The 17,267-nt window shown below is 58.4% G+C and overlaps 2 protein-coding genes across 6 annotated transcripts; one reads left to right on the top strand and one right to left on the bottom strand.

Annotated features, from left to right (window-relative positions):
* The first annotated feature begins 1,328 nt into the window (after positions 1 to 1,328).
* TBC1D20 (TBC1 domain family member 20) lies at positions 1,329 to 11,486 on the top strand. Of its 5 annotated transcripts, none has more exons than XM_027697437.1 (8): positions 1,329 to 1,475; positions 3,730 to 3,915; positions 5,008 to 5,091; positions 6,563 to 6,749; positions 7,510 to 7,611; positions 8,076 to 8,217; positions 8,876 to 9,060; positions 9,198 to 9,471. In XM_027697437.1, exons 1-8 carry the CDS (start codon positions 1,433 to 1,435, stop codon positions 9,469 to 9,471), a joined length of 1,203 nt encoding a protein of 400 aa, XP_027553238.1. In that variant the 5' UTR covers positions 1,329 to 1,432. The 5 variants fall into 5 exon arrangements, with proteins under 5 accessions (XP_027553238.1, XP_027553241.1, XP_027553239.1 ...); XM_027697438.1 differs by having other exon boundaries at positions 1,433 to 1,475; positions 5,011 to 5,091; XM_027697435.1 differs by lacking the exon at positions 1,329 to 1,475 and adding an exon at positions 2,624 to 3,013 and having other exon boundaries at positions 9,198 to 11,486.
* Positions 11,487 to 12,990: 1,504 nt separating this feature from the next.
* On the bottom strand, positions 12,991 to 17,153 carry SOX12 (SRY-box 12). Its single transcript, XM_027697515.1, has one exon. It carries the CDS (start codon positions 17,151 to 17,153, stop codon positions 16,254 to 16,256), a length of 900 nt encoding a protein of 299 aa, XP_027553316.1. The 3' UTR covers positions 12,991 to 16,253.
* Between the last annotated feature and the right edge of the window lie 114 nt (positions 17,154 to 17,267).

The following is a 17,267-nucleotide window of genomic DNA, read 5'->3' as shown; positions in this document are numbered from 1 at the left end:
CCCTGTGTAGAGGCCTCCCTGGGTGGTGGTGCAGTGACATGGGAGTGGTGACAGCCACTGTCCCTGTCACACACAGGGGGGAGGAGCCTCACACAGATGTCACAAGCCAAAGTATCTCCTGGGAGAAGGATCTTTTGCCATAAAACCAGAAAAGCCTCCTCTTCTGTCTCACCCCTGATGGTGGGGTATTGAGATGATGAACCAATTCTTAGTTTTTTCATGTGTGTTGCCATTCATTGAATTTCAGTGACTTTGTTTTCAGTCACCTAATATTTGTGGAACTCAGCTGGCCTGGCTGCAGGGGCAATGTCACCAGTCATTCTGGGTGACCTCCCATCCCAAAGCCACTGCAGCAGTTGTTACCCTGGGCATTGGCGGCTCTTCCCAGTCCTCAGCACGTGCTGATGCCTTGGCCTGTGTCTCCTGCTTGTCCCCAGCACCTGTCCCTCCTCTGTTCTTTGGGAGTCATGACCACACACTTCCACATTGCTTAGTTAATTTTAGGATGGAACATGTGGGCTGGATTAAACCCACTCCTGGGACATAAAACACAGCCCCCTTCTGTGAGGATTGCTGGCAGGGAGACACGGTTTTTCATGTACACCAGGGTAGCTTTCTCCTCCGTAATGCCATCCAGTGGAAATACATTGTACTCAAGTCTTTTATATCCTAAAATTATGTGAAAGTTGGACCATGTTGACTGTTACCTCAATGTGCTGTAACATAAAAGCACCGAGTATGACAAAATACAGCTTGTTTGTGCCAGGTTGTGACCTGCACAGGACATTTAACCAAGTGCTTCTGTTATTCCAAGCGAGGGAGGTTTGCACCAGGATGAGGCGGATAGAAGAGGAGACTGCAAGGGGATGATGCTCCCCAATGCCTGTCAGTCCTGGCACATGGAAGCTTGTGTACGGAATGAGCTTTCTGGGCGTGACAAGCCCTTACACGAAGTGCCGGGAGCTTGTTCCCACGCTGCCGGTGCCCCGAGGGAATTCGGGGGGGTTACAGGTATTTTTTATGGGGCAGCAGCAGCCCCTGGGTGCCACACCACTGTGGCTGTGTTACGCACCCCGGAGAGCGCTGGGAATTAATCCGTGCCGCGGGTATTTCGGGGTTGGTTTTTTTTTTTTGTTTCTTCGTTTTGTTTCTTATTCGTTTCTGTTTCGCACAATTCCCGGACACGCGCCGGGTGCGGGCACGTGCAGGCTGCGCCCTCCCCTCCGCGCATGCGCGGCCGCCCCCCTGCCCGCGCGACCCGCCTCGAGGCGCCGCGCCTGCGCAATGCCGCGCCGTGACGTCCCGCCCGCGCGCCGGCGGGCGGGGGGCGGGGGGAGCTGGCGGGGGCAGGACGGGACCGGACGGCGCGGGCAGCGCGGAGCCCCGGCCCGGCCCGGCGTCCGGCCCGGAATGCGCCGCAGCGCCCGGGAACATGGCCCGGCAGAGCCCGCCGCGCAACGGCGTCGGCGGCCACGGTACGCGCTGGGCCCGGCGGGCGGGGGGCGGTGGCTCCGCTGAGGGGGCGGGGGCTGGAGCGCCCCCTGTGGGAGCGGCGGCGCCCCCTGGCGGCGGGGCGGGGCCGGTGCCGCTCTCGCCCCGGCGGGAGAACCGGGGGTGTCCCGGGGGATCCGGGCGGGCCCGGGGCCCGAGCGAAGGGCCCGACCCGCTCCGCGGCTCTGTGGGCGCTGCGGGCTCGGGCGAGCGGGAGCGGCCGGGCGCGGCTGGCGCTGCCTGAGCCGAGCCGGGTCCCTGGGCGCTCCCGGCAGTGAGCGGGGGCTCTGCGGCAGCGCCGGGGCTGGGCCGGCCTTGTGTCGGTGCCCAGTGCCCGCAACGCTGCTCCTCGCGCTGCCTTTGGCTGCAGGAGCACCAACAGACCCACCCGGGACTGGGACTGACCAGTCCGAGTTTCGGGACAATAAAGACCCCACGCCCTCAGCTCCAAGTATGAACCTGCCAGTTAAGGTCTTCTGCCTGCACAAAACATGTTTTGAAATACATCTTTCTTTTTTTTTTGGTAATACTTGCAGCTCTACCTTTGAAAAGTGTAAACGTTGAGGTATTTGTCAGTAAGCCTGAGAAGAGGAGCCCGCAAGACGTGCTCCCTCCTCCTCACTGCTCCTCAAGTTCTTTGTGTGTGAACAGGAGTTTTGTCTCCCATAGGCTTTGTCTTCTCCTTCCTGAGACTTCGGGATATGACAGCCCAGTGCGTGGCAGGGGATCGGGAACAACTGGGGGTGGGGAACTGGCTGGGAATAGGGAACCGGACGAGCTGAGCTGGCTTCTGTTGTGCAAATAACTCTGCTTGCTCAAGGGGCGGGAAAGGAAATAAAAGGAAACTGCAGTGGCTGGGTAAGCGATAGGAGATTTAATGTTACCAGGAACTTGGAATTCGGAGGGAGGTGGAGCTCTGTCCTAGGCTGTTACGGCTTGTTTTGATCCAAGAAGTGTTTAAAAAGGGTCTTTGAGAGGGAACAGCATCCATTGCTCGACCTACTTATCGCCCGTGTGCGTGAGCAGCCTGGCGACCCGCCGGCTCCCTCCGGACCCCGCGGAGAGCGGCACTTCCAGCCAGGATCTCGCAGGGAGAGGGCCGGGGCAGCGCTGAGGTGCCACGTGGGCAGAGGAACGCGTTCCCTGATCGCTGCCGGGAGGGCGCGGCCTTGGGAAACAGCTGTTTCTCCATCGGAATCCTTTTAATTCCTCCCACCCCAAACCCTATTTGGACACGTCCCCTTATCGAGCGAATCCCGTTTGGAGCCTAAGAGTCGTTGCATCTGTGGGAAAAGCCTTTGGGGAGAGGCAGTGTTTGTGGCCTCATCCTGTGCTCCAGCCTCTCAGCTGCTCAGCAGAGCCTCCTTGCTGGGAACTCCTCCAGTGTGGGATATCGGTGTGGGATATCGGGTGGCTCTCGGCCACCTCTCTCCTTCCTCACATGAGGCAGCGGTGACAAATTCCACCATGTGGTGTGAAATAGTGTCCCTTCTCCGCTCCCTGGGCAGCGCTCTCGTGTCCTGTAAGTGTGTCTATCCCCAGCACCGTGTACTTTGTGTGTCACCCCCTTCCCCCTCCCTGCCCCGAGTTCCCGTGCTCCTCAAAACAGTGGGAATTGTTTTCTGCTGGCTAAGCTGTGTGTACTGGTAGCTGGCAGGTTTGTGTTTGTTGGAAGAGAAGTCAACATGCTCGTGACTGGTTAACTCTGGTATAACAATGTCCTTTCTTGTGTCTGTGGAAATGCTCAGGTTTCTCCCTAGGATGGCTGCAGCCGGGAACACAGTTTTGGGGGCGCTGTCCTAATCTTTTTAGAACACTTCCCTAAGTCCTGCTCTTAGGAAACACTTGACACCTGAGCTGGCAGCCACGTCAGAGTTGCAGGATGGCTTTGCAGGGCTGTCCCTGTCCCGCATGGAGCTGTGATCTGCTGGGGAAGAGGGAGCCGAGGCCGTTTGGGCAGTGCTGGTGGCTCCCATGTCAGGAGGAGCAGCGTTGGCCTCCCACAGGGGTTAATAGGGAAGCAGTTCCGGGCTGGCTATGAGGTGCCCCCAATGCTGAGCCTGCAGAGGTGGGAACACTCAGCTGGAGGGTCACCCCTGTCCCTGCAGGGCATGTGACAGTGACAACTGCCCTGTGTCATCTCCCTTGTGTGTGTGACATTGTTGTGAGTGGCTGTTACTCGCTGGCGCCGTGCGCAGGCACTGCCTGTCAGTTCCCATCTCTGTGATCTCCCTGCAGACTTCGATGCTAAGAAGAAAAGAAAGGTGGCAGAGATTTACCAGGCTCTGAACAGTGACCCCATCGACGTGGCGGCGCTGAGGCGGATGGCGATCAGCGAGGGCGGGCTCCTCACGGACGAGATCCGGTGCAAAGTGTGGCCAAAGCTGCTCAGCGTCAACACAGACGACCTGCCCCCTCTTCCAGGTGCGGAACACACTCAGGTGCTTGGGAAGAACGGCCTGGTGACCTTTGTCACCAGAGGAAGGACTTGCTTTCTGACTTGCCTTTTCCCTGTGTGTGCTGGTGTGTTTCCCAGCAAGCTCATGTGAAAAGGGCACTCATTGCAGCGTGAACACAGTGTTGTATGTAAACAGCAGCCTTGGAAATACACCACTTCCAAAAACAACATTTGTTACCTTTAGTGACAGCAATGGAAATCAACTGTGAATGTGGTCAGCGTGGCCAGCATTAGCTGGCATCTGTGAGTTCACCTACAGCAGAAAAATCAGACCTACTTTGTGTTGCTCCCATGGAGAGGTGGCTGTGCTGAGCCCTGGCTTGGCCAAAATCCTCCTGAGGTGTCTCTCCCAGGAAGCAGTTTGTTGCATGAAGCACGTGTGGTGTTTGGTCGGAGCAGATGCAGGGAAAATGACCTTCCTGGTGAAATAACCACATGGTTTTTAAACCTTAGCAATGCAGGAGCTCCTGTAGCTTTTACAGTTGCCGCCCCCAGGACAGATTTTATTGTTGTTCCTGAATCTGTGGCCATCTGGAAGTGTGCCTTCACCTCAGTCAAGAGCTGGGTGACATTAGGGGTGATGTGAGGTGACCAGAGCTGCTGGAAGACAACGTTTAACTTCACATGATCGCATAGATAGAATTTGCTGGCTCACTGAACTTTTCTGTTATAACTGTCTTAGCTACCCCTGGGTGGGGTTTTCTTCTGAATTGTTTCTATTTAATAAATTATTAATTGTGGTCTCCACAGTTCATTTCCCTTCCTACTGCTGAGTACGCTTTGAATTGCACAGCAAAACTGTGGAGCAGGGATGTTCCCGGGAATGCTGGGAGTGCTGTCAGTTTAAGCATTTTAACATATGTTGTTTAAAGAAATAATTGTCTCATTTGCTGTTGGTGTCAGAGTGTGTGGCAGTGCGAGTGTGGGGACAGGGCTGGTGTGTGACATGATAAAAGGGTGTTGGGGGGGTGCAACCTCATCCTCCTGGCTCCCTCACCCCTCTCTCTTCCCAGTTCCTTTGCACTGCTCAGTGTTAATCCTATTCCTGTTTTTCTCAGCAGGGAAGGAGCTGCGAGAGGACAACAAGGATTACCAGCAAGTGTTACTGGACGTGCGGCGATCCCTGCGCCGCTTCCCACCAGGTGAGGGGGGATTCTCTTCCCACTCTCTGGGGGCAAGATCAATGCCAGGGGGCTCCTCCTGGCTCAGACTTCACTGGGAGGCTGCAGAAGGTGACACTCCATTGCTCCAAAAGCCTGACTTCTAGAAAGCCTTTTCCTTGTGAGCTCACAGCAGCTGCTTCTTGTGGTGGAGCCCTTCTGCAGCCATCAGTTTCCTTCAGCTGCCTCTGCACATATGGTTTTTGATGTGGCTTTCCCAACATTCCACTTCCCTTGCCCTGCTGAGCCCCTCTGCCAACAGGCTGCTACCAGCAGACAGTTGGAGCACAGAGGGTTCAGATCCTGCGTGGATCCTGCACAGATCCTGCCCCCCTCACCAGCTGAAATTAGGACAGATGGAGAAACGTGTCCTTGCTTCAGTTTATTTTAGCCATGGTCTAGCTCAGGGGCATGGAAGGCAGGTTTGTCAGTGCTTAGAACAATTCCTGCTGTAAAACAGCCTGAAAATCAGGTTCTTGCACCAAATTTAATAGAACATTCAGAACAAAACGGTTTCGCGGTTGTTTAATTCTAATGGGAGGCTGTTGCCTTTTTGTGTTATTTATAAAACATTGAATCCAGCAGCTCTCTGTGCAGAGCAGTCGTTATTTCTGGCCAGAATCTGCTTCCCCCTCCTGCCACTCTTATTTTGTGTAAACAGTTGATTCACTGTGGTTCTCTTGCGAGCGTGGATGTTGTGTGCAGGCCTGATTCCTGAAGGCTCTGCTCCTACGGATTTTTTTGCCCTTGAATGGCAGCCTCCTGCCTATTTTTAGCTGCATCAGTGAAGCAGAGGAAAAGGAGAACTTTGTCGTTGCAGGATCTCCACTGGGACTCTCTGCTTGGCCTTTGGGCATTTTATCTGTTGACAAGGACTGCCAGAAACTGGCTGCAGCTGTGCAGGACAGGAACAATGTTTTCCCTGTGACATCCTGTCCCTAAACACATGTTGTTAGCAGGGGATTGATAGAAAGTTGTGCTGGTGGAGGCCTCGCAGTCTGATGCAGTTGGCACAGTTTCTGTGAAAACGGGTCCTGCTGAATTTTTTTCTAGAACTCCTGGGAAATTAAAAATGATTCAGATGTCCTCAGCAATGCTGGATGTACAGCACAATTCACTCTTCACAGCAGCACTGTACAAACATCAGTAAAATCTGCTCCCATCCTCCACAGCAGCTTCCTTGCAGGTAGGGCCTCTGCAGCTCTGAAGATTAAACATCTTAACCACTGGTTGACTTCCCCAGGCCAGCAGAGTTTTGGGAGGCAGGATTAGGGCTTGGGATATTTTTTTCTGCCAGTTTTACTGCCCCCTCCTGTGCAACACATCCATTGGGATCAGGCAGGTTGGCCAATTCACAGGCGCTCTCCTTGCACACCACAGCCGCCCTTGCTCCCACGGCAGGCACTGGTAGGTGGCACAGCTGTCCCACCTCTGCCTGGCACTGTCCCCACAGGGATGCCAGATGACCAGAGGGAAGGATTGCAGGAGGAGCTCATCGATATCATCCTCCACGTCCTCAAGCGCAACCCCCAGCTGCACTACTACCAGGGCTACCATGACATCGTGGTCACCTTCCTCCTGGTGGTGGGGGACAGGCTGGCCACGGCGCTGGTGGAAAAGCTCTCAACGCATCATCTCAGGTACTCAGTGGGAGGAGAGGAGCCACCTGCGTGTCCCCAGGCTGTGGGGACACCTGTGCAGGTCGAGCTGGCCTGGAAGGGGAGCTGGGAAGGCAGAGCCTTGGGTTAAACCAGTTGCCTGTCATGCCTGTACCCGGAGGGGTGCTATGAGAGCAGCCTGACCACAGGACAGCACTTGGCTTTGCAGGGAGCTGTGCCCTGGGGAAGAGATAATTGAAGGCTGTCAGTTAATTTGTAGCATCTCTTGGAGCTGGAAAAGCCAACCCACATGCATTATTCATGGCTCTGTGGCTGTCAGGGCCTCTCCTGGTCCTGGGGGCTGGCACTTGTCCTTGCACAGCCCTGGGCAGTGTGGTCTGTACCTGGGCAGTGTCTCTGCTATTTGTGCACTGAAATGAAAGCAAGCTTCCATCTGGGAGGTGTGGTTTGGAGGGATTCTCCCTCCTCTCCCAGGCAGGGAGTCAGGTTTTGGGTGCCGGAAGGGCTTTACAGTTCATGTGTGCGCTGAAGCAAAATAAGAATTGTCAGCTGACAGCAGTGTGATGGTCTGGATCTGCGTTCTCTGTGCAGGTCAGCCCTGTGAGTCCCAGACAAGCAGGAAGGAGGCTGTCCCAAAGAGACAGAATTCCTTGGGGCCAGGGGCCACCTTGCCATCAAGGCTGTTTATTGCACTTACATTTATTTTCCTTCTGCTGCCTCCCTGGAGGGAGAGCTCGGTGACGTGGTTGCTTGACAAAGCTTCTTTTAAATCTTTCCTCAGGGATTTTATGGACCCAACGATGGATAATACCAAGCACATTTTAAATTACCTGATGCCCATCATAGACCAGGTGAACCCTGAGGTGCACGACTTCATGCAGAGGTACACAGACCTTCCCTCAGAGCCTCCTGGCTCTCCGCTACCAGTTTTGGGTTACCACCACAGTGGCTTCCTCAGGGAGTCAACAACTGTTCCACAGCCAATAGTGACACTCCAGAGCCATGTGGCACTTCATTTCAGAGCAGACCCAAACCTGTGCTGCCTGTATGGAGGGCTTTTATGTGGTGCCATCTTCATCCCAGTGGTCTGCAGTCTATATTGGAAAGGCTGGGGAATTTGGGGAGAGTGTTGTCCAAAGTGCCACAACCACTTCACATGCCTGCTTGTGTGGCTGGTGGGACCTTGGTGTAGTTTGTTGCTAGTTTTGGGGGTAATTCCCAGGTTTTGCATTAGGGACTCACAAGTGTTGTCTGGGCAGATCAAAGCAGAAGCAGGAAGGTGAGTGGGAAGAGTCAGTCCGGAGCCCTTTGTTTCCAGGCTGACCTAACGGCCCTTTCTCTCCGCAGTGCGGAGGTGGGAACCATCTTTGCTCTCAGCTGGCTGATCACCTGGTTTGGCCACGTTTTGTCTGACTTCCGGCACGTTGTACGATTATATGACTTCTTCCTGGCTTGCCACCCGCTGATGCCCATTTATTTTGCTGCTGTGGTAGGTATTGTTGGAAAGAGTCAGGGATTAACTGTGCCATTCTGAGGTGGTGGGAGTTTGGGGCTGCACAGGGGGGCTGGCAAACCCAGTGCTGGTGCTGTTCCCAGCTGCACCCTACCAGTGATGTCCTTGGTGATGGCAGAGGGCAAGTGGGATCCTGGGGAACTTGGAGCAGCCTGTAGGTGTCCAGATGTGCAGAGTGGGGCAATTCAGTGCCATGGAGGCAGCATGGCACAGCATTTTTCTTTGCTTTCATGTGCTGGCCCTGCTTCTGGGCACGTGCTGACTGACTGGAGACAGCCCTGCATTGTACATCCATCTTCCCATCCTCCTGTGAGGGATCCAAACAAATGTCTGAGGGCAAGTTGTGGAGTCAAGCTCTGCTGAGGTTCTGCCCATGGCTCTGGCCTGCCAATAACAGGCTCTGCTCAGCAAACAGACCTAACTGTCCTGAAAGAGGTTTTCCATGGCCTCAGAGTCTAAGGAAGGGTTTGGCATTTCTCTTCCCAGCCAGTGAATGCTTCACTGCAGTGTGTCCTCTTGGAGAAGGTCTTTCAACTGGAAGTGAAATGTTTTTCTCTTCTGGCTCTGAAACAAGTGCCACCGTGTGCCAAGGAGTTGTCCCCATTTCCTCATCTGTCCTCACTCCTCTCTGCAGATCGTGCTGCACAGGCAGCAGGAAGTTCTGGAGTGCGAGTGTGACATGGCCTCTGTCCACCACCTCCTGTCCCAGATCCCACAGGACCTTCCTTACGAGTCTCTGATCAGCAAAGCTGGAGACCTTTTTGTCCAGTTCCCACCATCTGAACTCGCCAAGGAGGCAGCTCAGCAGCAGGCAGAACGGTGAGTGCCAGCCAACCCCTGTGTTCCCTACATCCCCTTACCAGGTCTTGCTTCCTCATGCAGATCTTCCTCCCTGGCCGGAGGCTGGTCCCTGAGGCGAGCTGGGGGCACTGCTTAACCTGTTCCTCCTCTTGCAGAACTGCGGCTTCCACTTTTAAGGACTTTGAGTTGGCATCAGTGCAGCAGAGACCAGACACTGTGTTGAGGCAGCGCTTCAGGGAGCGGCTCCGAGGGGAGGAGCGGCTCCGAGGGGAGGAGCGGACAAAATCCATCTTGACAAAGCCCCGGACCAACCGCTTTGTCAAGCTGGCAGTGATGGGGCTGACGGTGGCGCTGGGAGCAGCTGCCCTGGCCGTGGTGAAGAGTGCACTGGAGTGGGCACCCAAGTTTGAACTGCAGATTTTCCCCTGAAGCCAGAGGAATGGCCTTCCCTGGTGGGGAGGGCTGATATTTGATGGAGGACATGCCCAGAAATTACCTGTCTGAAGATTATTTTTTATTCTCGCTGCGTCCAGTGACGCTTTTGGCCTTTGTGACAGAGACTGAGGGAACCAGCCTGGCAGGACGGTTCCCCACACAGTGCTCACCTTGTTCCCCTCTCCCCATGCAGGGGTGAGCAGACAGGCACTGCCGCCGACCCGGGAAGAACCGGAGGTACAGACAAGTCTGGCTGTTCAGGCTGTGCTCAGGTGACTGTACAAAGGGAGAGCCGTGTGTGGGCTGTGCCGAAATGATCCTGCGTTCTCCATTGGGGAAAATTGGTGGGAGTGAGAGCCTGCAAGAGAGTGTCCCAGCAGGGTTTGGCCTGGCTGTGTGCGTGTGTGGGGTTGAAGGGCTGTTGCACTGGTGAGGAACAGGGCAGCCCTTTGGCTCCTCATTGCTCCAGCGTGCTCCGCGATCTGCCTTCAGCTTTGCCGGTGCTCCAGCCCTTCCCTGTCCTGTAGGCACCCTCTGAGTAGAGCCAAACCTTTCACAAACCCCTGTCAGCGCCATGCCATGAGCTTCTCTCCAGTGTGTAACACTCCCTGGCTCTTTTTGCTTCCTCATCTTTGCAGCCTGATCTGTTTATGGGAGAGGAGGGCAGGGGACAGGAGCAGACCTTAGCTCAGCTCTTGGGCACTGCCGCTCCTGTGCTGGCAGTACCATGATCTTATCTGGAGTCAGTGAGGTGAGACACAAGTGTGCTTGCCCTGCCAAGGCTGTGTGTTGTCATGTGCTAGGTCACGTCACCACAAGTCTTAGTGGTACTGTGGACACATATTGCAGACTTCTTTACCAGCTCTGGAAGTGGGCACTAACATGGAGAAAGGCTTTTTCCACCTTGTGAAACACTTTGCACAGGACAGAAGTCACTGTAGTAGGAAATGTGTCATAAACCTCCCCCACAAGTTGATCAGGCTTCAGCATCAGAGCCCCGTTGGCAATCCCAGCACTCCCTGCCCTCCAAGCTAAGCAGCAAATCCTCCTAGAGAACTTGGTGTCCCACTGAGACAAAGCCAATAGAAACTCTATGCCTCTACCTCTCCCCCGAGCTGCTAAACCTCCCTCAAGTGCCCTTACCTCTCCCTCACAGCTCCCTCCCGCTTCCCCATCATTGCTCTGTTGTGCCCAAAGCCATCTGTGCCGTGCCCAGGGGCTGCACACCTGAAAAGGAGGTGTTGGTTGAAGAGTGAAGGATTTGGGAATGGAGAAGGAAACTCATGCCCTGCAAAGCTCAGCACCCCCCTGTCCCACCCCACTGCCTGTTGGCCCATAACTGCCCTGGGTATGTTCTGGTTTGCCCTGTGAGCCCTCGCTCATGGAGGGGCTGTGCCTTTCTGGCCAGAGGGCAGGTGGGCAGTCGTCATTCCTGACCTGTGTTCCCATGAGGCTCTGAGCAGGAGTTCTCTTGCAGAACTTGCAGTTCTCTGTAGGTGAAATCTGGAGGGTGTAAATCTGCCCTTGTCCAGGCAGGGCAGCAAGGCCTGTTCCTTCCTCTCCTCACTGGTGCCAGTGCCCATGGAGAGAGCCAGGGCTGGTCACGGGGCTCCTCCCGGCGTGGCTGAAGGCAGAGCCCATTCTTGGCCCCTCAGCACCCCCTGGAACACCAGAGCAGGACAGCGGGCTGGGTCACTTAGCACTTTAGAAACCGGTGGTGCAGGAGAGTGTGGTGACCTGGGGGTGCTGCTGGAAGGCCCAAGACCCCTCTGTACACTGCCCCAAAGGAGGGGATGGCTGGACCCCCCCCCGGGGGTAGCCTCTGCAGCCCCTCCACTCCCTGGCCATGATGCACTTTAGTTCTTGTGTTGTCCCTGGGGAAGGAAGGGCCTGGGAGGAGACAGTCGCTGTGGGTGCTTCACTTAACTCTGTACAAAGACTTACACACCCCCTGTAAATGCGGATTTCTACAAACCCCGAAACTGTAAAATAAACAGTTACTAAACACACTTCCTGCCCTCCCCTTGGCCAGAGCTGCCAGATCTGCTGTCGTGGCACCGTGGCCCAGAGCTGGCACCTTCTCCGTGGTGTCCAGGCCAGCTCTGTGTGTCCTCACACCCGGCAGCCCCATGGGAAGAGGAGCAGGAGCAGAGCCAAAGGGCGCGTGTGTGCCCCGGTCACTGTTCTCCTTCCATCCGCCCACCTCTGGACCGGCGCCAGGCCTTGTGTGTGTCACCGGCTCTCCGGGGTGTCCCCCCCCCCATCAGCAGCATGGGGCTGTAAATAGCTTGACCTCCCCGCCCCTCCTGCACCCTGGGCCGGGTGCCTGGCTGTGGGAGGAGATCCCAGGCACGGTGCCCGCTTCCCAGGACACGCTCTGCTGAGCCGGGGTGATGCAGCCGCTTTTGCCAGGCTGGGAGCGGGCTCGGCCGGATGGCTTGAGGCTGCTGGACGTGCTGGTTATTTTTAGTTCCCTGTGGCTTCTCTGGGAGCAAGTCCCTCAAAAGTGCTGGGAACCCTTTGGGAGGGACATCCTTTGGGTAGTGGGGGGGAAGGAGGAGCAGTGACGAAGTATGTGGCACCTTTGGGGTAGCCAAGAGGCCGCTGCCACATGAGTGAGAGCCAGGCAAGTGGCAGTGTGTGCATGTGCCTGTGCAGGCCATGCTGGACATCGGGCACTGGACACTTGGCCCTGCACAGTCCCAGACTTGGGTAAGGTCAGGAGGGCAATGGCAACAGGAGCTATGACCATGGCTGGAGCAGCCTCACGGTGCCTTCTGCTCCCAGTAGTGTCCCTGGGCAGGAGTTGGATCCCACAGCCAGGGATCCAAGCGAAGTCACCCCATGCTGGAGCATGACTGCCTGAGTGGGCACCACCCCGGGCAGGTGGGTGCAGCCTGCAGACTTGTGGGGTCACTGGGACATGGGCACACCCCTGCACCTCTCCATCCCCCGGGGACAGCCTGGTCCCCAGCAGCATCGGGGCCGTGGGAGGGGCTGGCGGTACCCGGGGATGCTCCGGGTTCCTCTTGTTGCCGTGGCAACAGCTGAGGGTGAGAGGGGGGGCGTGTGACGCAAGCAGCATGTGACCCCTTGCCCCCCCCATCCCCCCGGGCCCTGCTGCGGGACCAGATTAGCGACCCTGGTCCCCTCCCTCCCCTGTGCCCCCGGTGTCCCCACCCAGCCCCTTCCCCCTGGCTGAACGGAGTCGGGGGCGCTGTCGGGGTTGCCACACACACACGCGGGTGGGGCTGTGTGTGCACATGCACATACGTGCACATATATGCACATGCTCACACTGCTCCCAGGAACACCCATCCCACTCTGACTGATGAGGGTGAAACCCCCACCCCGTGTGGGAGCCCATGAGAAGTCAGGCTCAGGGTGACATGCTGGGAGCCAGATGTTGGCCACTGGGAATCCCACATATCCCTGGGGACCTCCCATACCCCTGGGAACCCCAAATTCCCCTGTGAGGGGGTGCGTTGGCACAGAAGGAGACAGAGCCATAGGGAGCAGACCAACACACTTTATTCCATAATCACAACAGTCAGGATAACTGTTAGCCAAGGTTCTGTTCCGCAGAGCAAGAGTCGGCCACGTCACACCCCCGGGATGGGGTCATGACTGCCCCTCAGCTAAAATCCTATTTCTCCAAGACAACAGACACAGGGACCCTTCACTAACACGACACTACAAAGGTGACCCCGAGCGCTGGCGCCCGTCCGCAGGCTGCGCTGGGGCCCCGCCAGCTCCGGGGACCCCCGGCCCGCTCGGCCGCCGCCGGGGCGGCTGCTTCCTGAGAGAGGTTTGGTTTATTTTTATTATTACTATCATTATTACTATTTATTATTATTATTATTATTCGCTTTGTCTGGAGTGATGACGGGATGTCGCACGCGCACGCACACACGCTCGCACACGCATGCCAGCCAGCACCGGGCAGCGGGGAGGCGGGGGCGCAGCGGGAGGGGGCCGCACGCTGGGGGGGTCTCTAAGCACTACAACCACACGGCACAGAAAATCCACCACTGTCCACGACGGTTCTCCCTGACAAACACACCCGGCGAGACTCGAGGAAGGGGACAGGGGGGACGGGGACAAAGCAGATGGTGTTGTGCTTGCAGCCGGGAAGGGGAGGCCCCGGCGCTGGCTCCAGTTCTGGCACTGACCCAGAACCTGCTCCTGAGGAAACATTTTGCCTGACAGTCTGTGGAGGGATCACCCCAGCTCAAGGGCGATGCACAGCACGGAGGGGACCACCGGGAGCCGTGTCCCCACTGAGAATGGGAGCTGAGCCCTGAGCTGCAGGGTCAGCAAAGCACACATGTGATGTGAGACCCTCACTGTGGCCTCAGGCCTTGCTGGTACCTGGGGGCTTTGGCTTCCCCACAGTTGGGGATGGAGGGCAGGTGGCCGTCAGCCTCAGTGCCCTCCCTGAGAACCCCTGGTCACGACGTGGGGTGGCTGTGCACCCCAAGAAGGCACCGAGGTGCTGGGTGAGATCTGTGTGCGTCAGAGAGTCCTGGGGCTGCTGGACCCCATGGGAACCCCAAACTCGGCTCACAACATGGGAGGGGGCTTCAGGTGCTCCTGGCATGGGGCTGCCCAGGGGGTGGAAGGCAGAACCCCCCCAAGCGGCAGTGAGGTGGGAGCAGGCTGCCGGAATCACGGCTGTCCCAGCGCTTATTTGGCTTTTCCACTTTTGTGGGGTGAGTCTGAGTCCGGTGGGGAACGGCCGGGGGGGAGGCAGGGAAGGGGATGCGCTCTATCCAGGGAACACGTGTCTGATGCGTGACGCCCACCTGGCTCCGCAGGCTGGCACCACACGGGGATACCGAAACACCGTGGCTACTGCCAACACACACGCACAGCTACCGCTACACACCAACACATCTACACTGCTGATGGCTGGCTGACCATCGGGGGGGCCTCGAGGGGACCCCCAGGCCATCCGGGACTGGGCTGGGGGACACCGAGCATCCCAAGTGAAGGGCCCAGGGACACGCCTCTCCCTGCGCTGCAGTACCTGTCCCCATGGCTGAGCCAGGGCCACCAGCACCTCCAGCAGTGGGGCCAGGCGGGTCCCCGACTCCAAGGCAGCCTGAGGGGATGCCAGGGCCTGGGAGGGGGATGTCCTTCACATGGTCACAGCTCAATCCGGCCTGACAGCAACAGGCAGGCACGGGGTGGCCTGTGACCAGGAGAACCAGCAGCCCCAAGTCAAGGAGGCAGAGCCCCCAGAGAGCGGGTGTTCTGCTGCCCTCAGCACCCCACTGCCCAGGAGGGGTCCGAGGGGCTCCCACACACCCAGAGCTCCTGGGGAATCGGGGCCGCGGGGGATTGCAGGGGCTGCTTCAAGCAGCAGTTGCTGCTGAACCAAGTACAGCTCCTCAGGACGCTGCCAGCCCCTACCACAGCCACGTCCCCACCCAGCACCGCTGTACCCGAGCACAGCCCCTGCCCCCCCAACCACAGCCTGCGGCAGCCGCCGAGCCAGCACTGCAGCCACGTGCTCCCGGCAGTGGGAGGAGGCGGCTGTCGCAGGAAGGAGCCATTAGGAAAAGCAAAGAAAATCCCAGCTGGAGGAGCTGCTGCAGCAGCACCTTCCCTGCCAGCATGTCCTTGCTCTCAGCTCAGCCGGCAGCGGGGCTCAGCATGATGCTCTGTGGAGGAGCCCCACGCCAGAGCATCACCCACACCCCACACGCCCACTGACATCGGCTGCTGCTGCTCTTGGCCCCGTTTGGGTGGTTGCTTAAGGCAGATTTCCCTACAGCTGCCCTTTCCTGCCACCCTGCCCTTCCCTGCTGCTCCTTGCCATCCCAGCAGCACCACCCACCACAGCCGGGCATGGTGGGACCCTTCTCCGCCAGCCAAGGTGAGCCAGCCCAGAGCAGGTCCTACACGGGCACCGGCTCCAAGGCTAAAAATAAGGGCTGGCTCCTTTGGGAAGGGGTCATCCCCACCAGGTTTTGGGTTGGCCCCGGGCACGGGCTCCCCTGCACAACTGCCTGGCGAGAGGAACAACACAGCCTCCCGCGCCCACGTGCGCGTCACGTGCGTGCAACTTCACTCTTCCCAAAGCAAGCGGCGGGGAGCGCGCGCCACGGGGAAGGAGACGGTGCCGTGGGACGCCGAACCCCCAAAAGCCAGGGATCCCCCATGAAACAGAGCATCGGGAAGGGAGGGCTTTGCATGGCTCGGCATCCCTCCCCAAGGGCTGCAATGAGGAAGAGGAGAAAAATTGAAGCCATGCGTTAAACGCAGTCAAAAAGCAAATGGAATCGGCCATTCCCCGAGGGATGGGGAAAGTTGGATGGGCACCAAGAGCCAGGGTGGCGTGGATGCTCCGGCTGCCTGGAGAGTGGGAGGACACACAGGGCTGGCGGAGATGGGAGCGGCCGGGAGCAGCCATGGCCGGCAGCACTGGGGTCATGGGGGGAAGTGACCGGGTGTGACAATGAAAGCCCCATGAGATGCATTTCACAGGCAAATAACCATGGTGGGCGGCCACACATCCCACTGGCGCAAGGCGAGGGCCGGACAGACAGACAGATGAGGAGTGGGTGTGTGCCGGGGGGTGGGGGGAGCAAGGTCTCTGCCTTCCAGCAGCTTCAAGGCAAAATACCTGATTCCTGCATGTAAACAGCTGGTTTCGGTTTGTTTGTTTTTTTGTTCTTTTTTTTTTTCCTGGGTTGTTTTGTTGGTTTTTTTTTTATCTGACCTGATTGTGGGTGAAAATAAAAACAAGCATTACCTGCAGAGTGCGGGACTCAGTAGGTAAAGACCAAGTCCGAGATGCTGGACATGAGCCAGTCCCCCGCTATCATCTCCGTCACCTCGGGCGTGCAATAGTCCGGGAACTCGAAGTGCGAGGAGCCTCCCCGCGGGAAGAGGTCGTGGTCCTTGTCGAAGACAGACCAGTCCAGAGCACCACAGGTGGCACTGGCGGGCGCCCGCCCGGGCATGACCCCCAGCAGCTCTTCCTCCAGCTCCTCATCCGAGGAGCTGAAGGAGGAGGGAGGGGACCCAGCTGACATGGGAGAGGGGGACCCGCTCTCCGGGGAGGTCCCTGGCTCCGGGCAGGGCGCGGCAGGGCTCAGGGGGGCCGGGGGCTCCTGGGGGCTGTGCTCCCCGTCGGGTGCCGGGTGCCAGGCAGCCGGGCCGGGCTCCGCGGGGCAGTCCTCAGTGGGCACCTCTGGCGCGGGCTCCTGCGGGGTGTCGGGGCCGGTGGGCAGCTTGGCGGGCTGCCTGCGGCTGGCGGAGACACGGCCCAGCACGGAGGGCTTGATCTTCACCGGGAGCCGCGGGCGGGCTGCGCCGGTGCCCACCTTGCCTTTTTTCCGAGGCCGGTACTTGTAGTCGGGGTAGTCGGCCATGTGCTTGAGGCGCAGGCGCTCGGCCTCCCTGACAAAGGGGATCTTCTCGGAGTCGTGGAGGAGCTGCCAGCGCCGGCCCAGGCGCTTGGAGATCTCGGCGTTGTGCATGTCGGGCCACTGGTCCATGATCTTGCGGCGCTCGTGCTGGGACCACACCATGAAGGCGTTCATGGGCCGTTTGATGTGCCCGCTCGGCGTCTTGCACCAGGCGGGCTCGGTGTCGCGGGCGGGCAGCGGGGCGCAGGGCTCCCGCCGAGCCTCCGCGCCCCGGCCCCGCGGGCCGCGCTGCACCATCCTGGGGCCGGGCACCCCGCCGCCGCCTCCGCCTCCTCCTCCCCGCCCGCTGCCGCCCCCCTGCCCGCCGCCGCCTCTCCGCCCGCCGCTACGCGCCGCGCCGCGCCGCCCCCA

This window comes from Neopelma chrysocephalum, unplaced genomic scaffold, assembly GCF_003984885.1.
Source record: "Neopelma chrysocephalum unplaced genomic scaffold, ASM398488v2 Primary Assembly neopelma1_119, whole genome shotgun sequence".
NCBI lineage: Eukaryota > Metazoa > Chordata > Aves > Passeriformes > Pipridae > Neopelma > Neopelma chrysocephalum.
The sequence above is the reverse complement of the archived record's forward strand: the minus strand, read 5'-3'. Positions and strand labels throughout refer to the sequence as shown.

Bases quoted from the DNA above. Each gene is read 5' to 3' on its own strand.
- TBC1D20 (XM_027697435.1), top strand. From the start codon at position 2,959: ATGTGGTGTGAAATAGTGTCCCTTCTCCGCTCCCTGGGCAGCGCTCTC. The intron at 3,014-3,729 runs GTAAGTGTGTCT...ATCTCCCTGCAG, and splicing joins GGGCAGCGCTCTCGTGTCCT to ACTTCGATGCTAAGAAGAAA. The intron at 9,061-9,197 runs GTGAGTGCCAGC...CTCCTCTTGCAG, and splicing joins GCTCAGCAGCAGGCAGAACG to AACTGCGGCTTCCACTTTTA.
- SOX12 (XM_027697515.1), bottom strand. From the start codon at position 17,153: ATGGTGCAGCGCGGCCCGCGGGGCCGGGGCGCGGAGGCTCGGCGGGAG.